This window comes from Labrus mixtus, chromosome 21, assembly GCF_963584025.1.
Source record: "Labrus mixtus chromosome 21, fLabMix1.1, whole genome shotgun sequence".
NCBI classification, from domain to species: domain Eukaryota; kingdom Metazoa; phylum Chordata; class Actinopteri; order Labriformes; family Labridae; genus Labrus; species Labrus mixtus.
The window spans coordinates 23,915,501-23,927,052 of record NC_083632.1 but is presented as its reverse complement, the minus strand read 5'-3'; the positions used below and the strand labels follow the sequence as shown (position 1 = coordinate 23,927,052).

At 42.4% G+C, this 11,552-nt stretch overlaps 1 protein-coding gene across 1 annotated transcript; it reads right to left on the bottom strand.

Moving 5' to 3' along the window:
- Positions 1-695: 695 nt before the first annotated feature.
- On the bottom strand, positions 696-9,679 carry LOC132955368 (leucine-rich repeat-containing protein 4B-like). The gene is made up of 3 exons (XM_061028211.1): positions 9,227-9,679; positions 4,245-4,845; positions 696-4,135 (listed from the first exon to the last, which is right to left on the bottom strand). The coding sequence occupies exons 2-3, from the start codon at positions 4,485-4,487 to the stop codon at positions 2,144-2,146; spliced, it is 2,235 nt and encodes a 744-aa protein (XP_060884194.1). The 5' UTR covers positions 4,488-4,845; positions 9,227-9,679; the 3' UTR covers positions 696-2,143.
- Between the last annotated feature and the right edge of the window lie 1,873 nt (positions 9,680-11,552).

Genomic DNA, 11,552 nt, shown 5'->3' with positions numbered 1-11,552 from the left:
GCGTGGAGAACATTGATGTAGAAAATGTTCCTTTCATGGATAAACCTCTGTGACAGTACAATCTGGGGGGTGGGGGGGGGGGGGGGGGGTTGTCTGATATCATCACTCATATTATCATCAACATTATTTCTATCCCTGTGTTCCTTTTCTTCCAACAAGAGTGGGCTCATTACTGATAAGAAAAACCATCATCACTCACATAAAATAGCTCCTATACTATATATGCAACATAAGAAAAACAATCACAAAATCCCATACAACGCTGCATTACAGTCGAAAAAAAACCTTGCTGATCTGATGTCGTTGATAATGCTATCTCTGGTACTTTTATCTGGAATAACTGGTTGCATGTCCAGTTTGTGCTCAATTGCAACAAACATTTAAGTTTACTGATAAAAACACTGTAAATTGGGAAAGCATAGTAAAGTGTGCCTTCAGAAAAAAAAGGCTTTCATTCAGAATTAGATCATCTTGTTCTTTTAATAACGTAAATTTGTCTATGAGGTTCTGTAGAGGATCTATAGGAGAGTGACTAAAGCCTGTGTGAACATGTTAATAGAGCAGATGGAACCTATTATCAGGGAGATGACTAACAGCTTAACCACAAACCATACATTCAATCCAGGTTTAGCCAAGAGGCCTGCATAATGTCTCACTCTTTACATGTGTGGTTGCCATATTGACCAGCCACAATCCAATATATGATTGATTTATTTCACACGTAATGATACATGGCTAGACAACTGTACACATTATATCAAACTAACAAAAATAAAGAAATACATAGTTGAAACGCAAGAAGCGTAAATGGCATTTAACATATGAAAGTTACACTGTAAAAATGTGGATCTTACAATTGTCATACAACCAGACATTATTATTATTAATATACTGTACATTTCCATTCATTCCAATCATCCTAAAAAGGATGTTTAATCCCTTCTTGAATGCTGCTGCAGATATATGTCTATTCATCCTTATGACAGCATTTTATGGCATGATTATGGTAACCATGAGCAAGGAGGTCATATCAAATATCAGTCTAAAAAGCAAATATCTGTCTACTGATCTGATTCAAATAACACTGTCAACACTTTATTTTACCCATACAGGTCTTTGCATTGGGTTACCCTTCCAGTGTTTGAGAAACATTGTTTTACCATTATTTGATGCTGGCATTTAAGTATCAGAATTGTCGATTCAATACCAAGTAGCTGGCTTTTACAAAATACATAATACACTCTCAGAACACAAAAGTCTGTAATGATTTTTACTGAAGCAACAGAAAAAAGTTTGTCAAACAGAGATCTGCATTTACTGTTCTAAAACCTAAATGGACTTTATGTCACAAAGCCAATTCAAAGATTCACAATGAGTGTTGCAATTGAGCCCTTATGTTTCTGAGAAGTAGCCAAACTTAAAACATGTATCAGAAACAACCTCCACTAACATCGCCCCTGATTATTCACAAAGAAACAAACTTTACCAGCTTATACATCCACCCCAAAATATCTCTGAATTGGAGTCTGCAATGATACATATTTAAATGAAAATATATTTATATAATTTGTGGGTTTTTCACAGTAGTTTGTACTGCACTGTACCTTTTTGTCCATCTATTTATGCCTACATAATTGTCACCATGAGGGAGTCTGTTGAGTCACTTGATAGAGAGTGTGGCTTGTTTCTTTTATGTGGAAGAAAACTGTCTCTTGGATTTGTTCTGTAATATCGCCGATCTTCAGTGTGGTGAGTGCCGTGCATGTCTTTCGTCTCTGCTGGCCAACAACCGTTTGGGACTGATTACTCTGAAAGGCTAGTTTTCCCTATGAGAACACAGCTCGTAGAAACTGCAAAAAACATTTGCTTTGGCACACATTTACATTGTAGCAATGTCCATTCTTGATCTTCATGGCCATGATCGTTACTACAAACACAAGTGACCAATTGTGGTAATCCTTGGCTCAGTACACTGTCACGGATAAGTCTATGTGTTTGTGTATGGCCGTGTCAGTCTATCCCCTCTCCTGGTGTAATGTCAATGCACTCCAGTGTCTAATCATTCAGCGCAAAATCCCAACATCAATCCCCTCTCTGTCTCCAACTCTTGCTCACTCTCCTGCTTTACTCTCGCTTTTGTTTTTTAAATCTGAGTCTCTTGGACATTTTCCTTTGAGTTCCCCTTGAAGAGAAGAGGCTCCATTTGAGGATTCTGGTTCTGACCCATGAATCCCTTGATCGATCCATGTAAACCCATGGTAGGCATGGGCAGAGACATTGGCAGGGGTGGGGACATAGAACTTGGGTTGGTGCCATTGCCCGATGAGGTGAGCAAATTAGACGTAGAGATTGGGACAGATGTACAGGAGATGGGGATATCATGGCCTTGCATGCCCTTGTTACTGAGCATCCCTACTGGTCCCATCCCTTCGGGGCCAATGCTCAGACCCATCACGTTGTTGTTAAAATGATGGGTCTTGTAGTAATGGTTGAGAGTATCAGAGCGACCAATGTTGGGCAGGTTGACGATTTCTGGATGATGTCTCCTCAGGGTTCCTTCTCCACCAGTGACAGAATTCATAGTCGAACCACCTGAGATGCCACTCCCAGCTCCAGCACCAATCTCATCTTCTACATTGACAATTTCAATGGCTCTGGCAGGGCCGTGGTGCTTGTGTAGCTGGTGTTGCTTCCGGAGTTTGTAGAAGACAACCAGCATTACAGCTGCCATAAAAGTAATCGCCACAAAGCAACCGATGATGATCTTGGTTGTTTTCATTACGTCATCCAGGCCTGGAATATTAGTTACCTCCATAATGGACACAGTCACTGCATTTTCAGTAGCTCTGTTGGCTCTTGGAGACAGTGAGGACAGAGAGGAGAGGGAAGGAGATATAGTGATGCCAGGTCGGCCCTCTAACACCCCTCTCTGAACAGTAGGATTAGGGAAATCTATGAACGTCTCATTAATATACTGTCTTGCTGAGTTCTCCTCCTCTCCTCTGACTGTCTCTACTGTTTCCACAGTGACGGTAGTGAAATAGCTGTAGCTGTTGCTGGGGTCTGAAGCAGACACATTGAGGACGGCCGTTGCAGTGGTGTTTCCAGCAGAGTTGGTAACCATGCAAGTGTACTGCCCGGTGTCTTGCACGGTAACGTTGGTGAAGTTGAGCGTGCCGTCATGAAGAACTGAGATCCGTACTCTGTATGATCCATGGGTCATCAGAGTGCCATTTGGAGTGAACCAATTCACTGAGGTCATCGAGGTCCCGGTACGACATTTAAGCTCAGCAGCCATGCCCTCAGTGACATTCAGATCAGTGGGTGGCTCAACAATCACTGGGGCATAGCAGGTAAAGTGACTCTGGTCTAGTTCCCCGATGTACTTTCCTTTTATACCTGGGGGTGCATGGCAGCGAGCACAACATGTGGTGTTGCTAGGAACGGTTTCTTTCAGCCACCAGCTGAGCCACAGCACATCGCAGTTGCACACCCAGGGGTTGTGGTTGAGATGTACCCTCTCCAACTGGTGCAAAGGAGTAAAGAGGTCATGGGGTAGAGAATGCAGGGAATTATGGGAGAGGTTGAGCTCCTCCAAGTTTTTGAGGTCATCAAATGCATTGCGTTCAATGACCGACACTCTGGAGTGCATCAGCCACAGCTTGCGAAGTGACACAAGGCCCTGGAAGGATCCAGGCCTGACTATACCTAGCTGGTTCCCTGACAGCTCCAACTCCTCAAGTCGAACCAGAGGTGTGAGGTTAGGGATGTCCTTCAAGCCACACATACCAAGATTCAAGAAGCGTAAGTTGACCAAGCCTTCAAAGGCAGCCTCTGAGATGAAATCCAGCTTCCTGAGTTCCCCTAGGTCGAGACGACGTAAAGAGGGAACCCGATGAAAGGCAAAGGCCGGCAATGTCTCAATGGGGTTGTTCCGTAGCCATAGTTCCCTTAGCTTGCTGAGGTACTCAAAGGCTTGTGAGGGCACCACTGTGAGACGGTTGTCAAAAAGCTCCAGTGTGTTGAGGTTGGGAAGGCCATTGAAAGCTCCCACCTCAATTTGCCGGATGTGGTTCTTGGAAAGCTGGAGGATTTCCAGATGCCGCAGGTGTTTAAAAGTGTCAGACTTGATCACCTGGTGTAGAAACAAAAGATGGAGACATTTTTGAGAAAATAAATTATTCAGCTGTCATAATACATGAAGAGTTCATGTGTGATCGGTTTGCAGATGAATCCATATTTACCTGAATTGTGTTCTCTTGTAGATTGAGGTATCTTGTGTTCTCTGAAATACTGTCTGGGACTTGATCTAAGCTCTTCCTCGTACAGATGACACGGCTCGCCTGATTGGAGCAGGTGCAGAGGGTGGGGCATGGGGGTGCTGCCTCTGTCAGCTGAGGTCCATGGTTGTGAAACCACAACAAGAGCTGGACCAGCCAGAGGAGGGGGGAAGGGGCACAGGGGCTGGTCACCATGACAACACGCATGGCAACTGAGTCATGACCCACCCCTACTGCTATGATGTTGATAAGTCACCTCTAAACAAGGGAATTTATGTGCTTATCTTGATCTTCATATTGTATCCTTGGATTCCGTTTTCTCCTTCAGTCACTTTAAAAATTTTGAGGAAAATACAATATTTTTCTGAAGTCTCAATTTATCATTAATATGCTCTTATTTTACTTTGCTCATGCTTCCTTCACTACCAGACAACTTGTTCTTTTCAAAATGTACTTTAAGGGAACCCTGTCTTTTTTGTTCCCATGACAATAATTCAAATAGAAATAAAATTGGGGGAGGATTTTGTCTTGAAAGTGTTGTCTCTGCAGAGGCTGTTTCTTCTCACTGTAGGGGGGAGAGAGAGAAAACAGAGAGGAAAGGAGGTCAAGTAAGTGCACAGTGCAGTAGCTTTAAGATATTAGCCTAGCATATGCATGCATGTATTCCCAGGACTGAATATGAATCTCAAAATATTACAATGTTCTGTTGTCAGTATGACATGCTCTCAGGCTTTCTTTTCTAAAGAGGTGGCTTTCAAATTGTGGCCTCTAGTCTCACTGGTGAGTCAGCTGCCATTTTCTTCATAGGTTGAACTTAACATCTGGGTCATGGTCTGAAATGGCCACAAAATGATAAAACCTCAAGCCTGGTCACAAGTGCTACAGCAGACCAATAAGGATTATAGTCTCGTTAACCACTATGTGATACTGGTGATAATTCTATTCCAACATATACACAAAGAATTAACAGGGAATACAAAGTTGTTTGGATGCAATGACAAATGCTGGAAGGACTTATTTAGAGCGAAGGTTAATGCAGAGATTCATGCAATCCATCACAAGGCAGCAGTGGAAATTTAGTAATTAAGATATGAAGAAATTATTATTGACTCCTGAAATTTTTGCTGCAGTGCTCATGCTGTGTTTAATAAGCAACACACAATGGGTAGCTGTGTATCAGGGGTAAAGAGGGTCGTCACTTCATCAAAAAGGTTGGGGGTTTGATTTCCAGCTGCTGTAGTCTTCCAATCGCAAAGTGTCCTTGATCAAGACACTGAATGCTGAGTTGTTCCTACCAACAGCACAGCAATCAGTGTTTGAATATGATTTGTGCTGATGGGAAGTTTAGGCCTCACACAGCAGCCTCTGCCACCAAGTGTTTGAATGCGTGTGAATAGGTGAATGTGACATTTAGGCTAGTGATTGTAGGACTAGAAAAGTGCTATATAAGTGCAGGACATTTACAAGAGCTTAACCACGATGGAGACAACCACAAAAAAATGACAAGTAGACAGTGAATGACAAAGATTACTTTGACTTTTGGAAAGCATAAATCTGTATTGGAGTCTTTGGTTTGGGCCATATCAAATTTTTGGAACATAAACGGTTGTACACATCAGAGGACTCACTACATTTAGAAAAGACTGGGCTGTTTCCTTTAAATGGTAAATGGACTTGAGCTTATATAGCTCTTTTCTAGTCTTCCGACTACTCAAAGCGCTTTTACACCACCTGTCACACCTACACATTCATACCCTTTCACACACTGATGGTAGTGATCACTATGTAGTATCATCCATCAGAAGTAACTAATCCCATTCATACACCACCACTGAAGCAGTGGGAGCAATTCAGGGTTAAGTGTCATATTGGACATGTTGCTCAGCTGGGGATTGAACCCTCAACCTTCTGGTTGAGAGGTGACAATTCTACGAACTGAGCCACAGCTGTCCTTACATGTATATGCAAAAAAATAAAGTGCTCATTGTTTTTTCACGCATGTAATGAGCCATACTATGACTCTAGAAGTCACAAGCCTGCGTTGTCCATTTGAAATTAATAATGACATCTTTGTTTATGTCACTCATTATGTGATCACTCTGAAATGACATCACTATCTGATACAAGCGGACTGTTGGTTGCATTTTCCACTTATTTCACCAGATATTTTGTAAAATGCTCCATGGCAGTCCAAAGCATCTCCTCTCCTATGCAGCGAAGATGCATGCGCTCCTAGAAACACAGTTGCTGTGGCAACCTGCTCACTCACCATCTTGTGTTTTTACTGTCCAGTGCCCTCTTCCACATTACTGTGTTTAGCTGAGCCTTATCAACATTTGCTGGTTAAAACTGTTGTCAAAAAGCAGCACATTTGCAGAGGAAACCAATTTGTATTTGACTTAAAGCTAAACACCTATTCCATCCATTTGTTTTTCATTTTCCTCTGTCACACCAGGTGTTAGAATAGCACAATTTCGGACATCTCGTATTTACATTAATACTCTACATGGAAAATAGATTCATCTTTGCCTTCAGTATGAAAACAGAGGGGACATTTATACCGTGAATGTTTATATCTTTAAGGTGGATACTGGGGTCATTGTCAGTCTTTATAGCAAACATAGCTTTGAGAAGAAAGCTCATAAGGGAGCGAATTCTAAAAATAGAAGTCATAGATGATCTGAACATCCCACAGAATCTTTCTCTCTCTCTGGGCAAATACAATACACACTCAAAAACACACAAATGCTCAAGAATCCATATCCAACAATGTCCCAACTGCAAAAGTGAAATAACAACAAAACATCATTCTCCATTAAGAGAATGCAGGCTTATGCTAGGCCTAAATGTTACTATAAGCAGCCTGTTTGCAGCACTCCTAATCATTGTGTTCTCCACACTGCTGTCCTTCCCTCAAGAATCTGCTCTTCATCCCCATCCAGGAGGTAATTATACATTTCAATAATGAGTCTGACAAAAAAGAAAAGTTCCAGCGTGTCTCTCCCAGACATCAGAACAGTATCTGATCCACAGCGATGGTTTGATAGTTACGATGAAATGGTTCACTGAAGCATAAAAACACAACATCATTAATATTCAGCTGGTCAAAGAATTGATCATACCAATGCACTCGAAAACAGAGGCTGTGATTTATGCAGCGTTTCATACACTGGAACTTCATTAAAAACACTCTTGGGGTGCTTTTCTTCTTTTCTTTTTTATTTCTCTTGCTACTACCACCATTTTTAAAATGCACAAGCAAAGAGTTTATTCAGAAGAATGAAAAATAATGTAGCTGCATTCAGAAATTAAGATTGGTCTTACACAATGCAAGATTGCGTTTGTAATATAAAACACACACTGTTTCTCTCCTTGCAAAGTATACAGCAAAGATGGAGGTGTCATTTGCCAAAAATAATTTGTTTTATGATGTAATGTTTTCTCCAAGTAACATTGCAGACGTACATTTAAAAGACTGCTCTGCAACCTCCTTGCATTTAGTATAAATGTTGTTTGGGGCAGACAGTGAAAACCAAGCCATGTATAAAACAGCACAGGCTGGAATTGTATTAAGGGAGAGACCTTGGATTTTCAAGCAGGACGCCTGTTGCCTTGACCTCCCATCTTCAAGTTCCTCACCACAAGAACAACACCGTACAGCGATGATGCTCTCTTATTTCTAGAATATTACACCTTGACTCATCCGAGGGCCAATTCCTTCTCCAGTGGCCTTCATCTTCATCTCTTTTTTTCTCTCTGACGTGCTTCAAACATCATCTAAATTGTTTTTTTTTTCTATCCAATTTCACTCACAGGTATTTCACTTTCTTGATCTTCGCTGTTTTTCCATGTCAAGAGCAGATTGCAACCATGTAGATATTGATTATTCGATCAGGCCTGAGAAAGCGCTCAGTCGTGAAAAGACAAATTAGCTGCAAGCTGCTGACCAATTGCTACAAACCAATCACATCATCGTCAGCGCCTGATTGTATCAATGCTTGCTCTCCACGACACAGTCATTAAGGTTTATGAAGAGGTACAAAAAAATGATGGTGCTGTTTGCTTTCAGGCTCTGTGAGGATGTGGGATGTTTCCTGTATCAGGCCCAATTAGACCTCATGTATTTACAGATGAACACAAAGCCACACAGGTGCAGCAGGGCCAACATCATCCGCTGTAACTATGACAACACTAGATTGGTTGAGGACGTGGGAATAAGGGATGGATGGGATGCATTTCACCTGTTTTGTGACATCCTTTGCTGAAAGATTCAAAAGAAGCAGCTTCATCCCAAATATTTCCCCCACTTTCCCCTCATGACAAATATATTTCTCTTATTTTTATCACATCAAACCATTACACAGTAAGGGGAAAAAAAGCAAAATGCTGCTATTCCTCCTGCAGTCTCAGCCTCTAATCTGCAATCTGTCCTCATCATATAGCCTCCAGCATAATATATCCTACAATTCAAAAGAATGGCCTTATTCATCTATGCAGCTGCGCTCACTACGGCGCACCTTCTCGGGAACGCAATTGAAATTCTGAATAGGCCTAATTCTGCACATGCTGCATTACAAAATGGCTTGCATCCATTCTCTCTCTCTCTTCGGGGTAATGACAACATGACTGCACCCAAAAAAATAATCCATAGGCTATAGCTCGGTATTTTTAGAGGGGTTTTGTGTGAAAATGTGAAACATACACACTTACGTAAGGAGGCATGTTATTAAAATGTATTCACAAGGACTATCACAGCCTTATTCTTCAGACATCTTTCACTGAATTGAATTATTTACTTAAATTATCATGCATCCAAACAACCTCTGCACGTTTCGTTATACAATTTGTGTTACCTTACGAGTGATCGGGGCATTCGTGCAGATTAGGTAACAAATGCAATAATTACGCCGGCCATTTCAGTACCTGTACATCCAATAAACACGTACCTCAATGTTTCAGTGGCTGCAGCTTGAGGTCGATGTTTTTCTTTCTTTCTCCTCGTCCCTTTCTCCCGATCGCCGGTTTTGTAGCCTCTGTCCGTTGTCCCCCTCTTCCCCTGAAATGTATCCGCTTGTTTCCACGGCAGTGAGCTGGCTCTTGTTCTTCTTCTTCTTGTAGGCTATTCCGCAGCGCCAACGCAACACGGGGGGCTACAGCGATGGCAGGTTGGAGATGAACACAATCCACACTCACATACACACACGGAGGGGGGAAAAAGCAGGGATCAGATTAAGGGTCGTTGGAGAAAATGATGTTAGTATTATCACATTTAGGACCGAGGTCTGGGACGAGAGCATCCATGCGCCTTATCATCATCCTTGGAGAGGAACGCAGGCAGCACAACGCGACGGCGCCCGGTGGGCAGAGCATTTTGCGTCCAGCACAAGCTCTTTACGCACATTCCGTATGTTTCAGTCTGAATCCCACTAAGACAGGAGGAGAAGATATGAAGGAGCAACTCATTATGGATGTACCTGCGTATTTAAGAGATTTAAACATCTGAGAAGCTATTTAATGCAACATTGTTATGGTTTGTTTAAATCTTAAAGGATTGAATTCAAATTCAACAGCATAGGTTGTATGCATGTAATCAGTCATATCATTAATATGACTCAGCAGGATGAATTGAGTCACTGTGTTCATTTTAATTCAGTGCATTTTCAGCCATGTTTGGCCTGTTTATCACCAGGCAATAAACACCTGCTTCTATTTAACCAACACGCCAAAACAACTGCAGTATGTCTGCTCCACTGAGGCTTAAACAAGTTTGTAGGCCTACTAATGTCCATATCCATAATGAATGTACATGCCAGCATGTGCATTTTAGTAATGTCCAGCTAGGATTCAATCTAGCGCACTAATCAGCTCTGTTTTCTGCGGTCTTTGCATTTGAGCACATTTCACCCTGAAGCAATACTTTGAGGTGGATTTAAAACTATATAAGGAAGCCAAGGCCTGAATGTTTTGTTATCAGATCACACTAGAGCTATCACACTGCAGCCTGTTAGCCTATATGCATGGTTTAAAAAATACTGCTTAATGCAGAACATGTGCATTTTGCATGCAGCTTCTAGGCTTCTTGTAGACAGCTGCACTTTTTCATTAGCAGATTGAAAAGAAAGTCAGCAACTTATTAGCCAATAAAGCAGGCTTAAGTCAGTAAAGAGATGCCAGTCTCTCTCTCTAAGTGGCTTCACTGTATCGATCTCTGTCATGTGTGTGTCCACATGTGTAGAGAGCTTGACTTCCTGTATTCTCATTATCCCTGTCACAAGGTTGGCAGCATTTATTTTGGTTCAAAAATGTGCAGAAGAGGAAGAAGTGCCCTTTGCAGCTTCATCATAAGACTAGTTGTTGGTAAAAATAAACCTCAGTACATCTTTTGCTGTGTCTCAGCTCACACTAAAGGTCAAAGGACAGAGAAGGCCAGTTATGCTTCAGAAAGACCCCAGAGGTATATACTCTCTCTCTCCTCCTCTCCGTCTCTCTCTTACTCTCTCTTGCCTCCTCCCCCCTCCCTCCATGTGAATGCCGTAGTGAGCATTGTTCACGACCACTAGCTTTTGCTGAAAGCCGCACAGCAATGAGGTCTCTGTGCCTTTTTGCCTCTCTCTTCCTCTCCCTTCCCCCTCCCATCTACCTCTCTCGCCTCTCTCTTTCTCTCTCTCTCTCCCTCCCTCTATTAAATTTCCAGTCACACAGTGGTGCAGAGGATATTCCTCCTTTCCCCTCTTCCCCTTATTCCCTATCACTCATGCTGAAATCTTAGCCCACATCCAGTCTCTCACCGCGACCCTCGCTGCCTTTGTGCTTTTCTCCTCTCTCTCTCTCTGCATCTTTTTTTTGCCTTTCCAACCCCCACGCCATTTCAAATGATTCGGCGCCGTTAATGCCAAACCCACCACCCTCTATGCCTCTGTTTCCTTCCTCCTTCCCTCCATCCTTCCCCCCTCTTGTTTCCACTCTATGTCCTCACTGTGTCATTGCACATTGAATCTGATATCCCCCTTATGCATGTAGGCTACGATTGAGTGTGTGTGTGTGTGTGTGTGTGTGTGTGTGTGTGTGTGTGTGTGTGTGTGTGTGCTGGCACCCTTGAGCGTGTGTGTGTGTGTGTGTGTGTGTGTGTGTGTGTGTGTGTGTGTGTGTGTGTGGGAGTGATAGAGGAAAGGGGAGGGAGAGGGACATGCATTTGTGCACAGTAAATTAACAAACACTCATCGCTGTATTGCTTGTGTCATCAGTACAGGAAGGCTCTTGGAGTAGAAAATA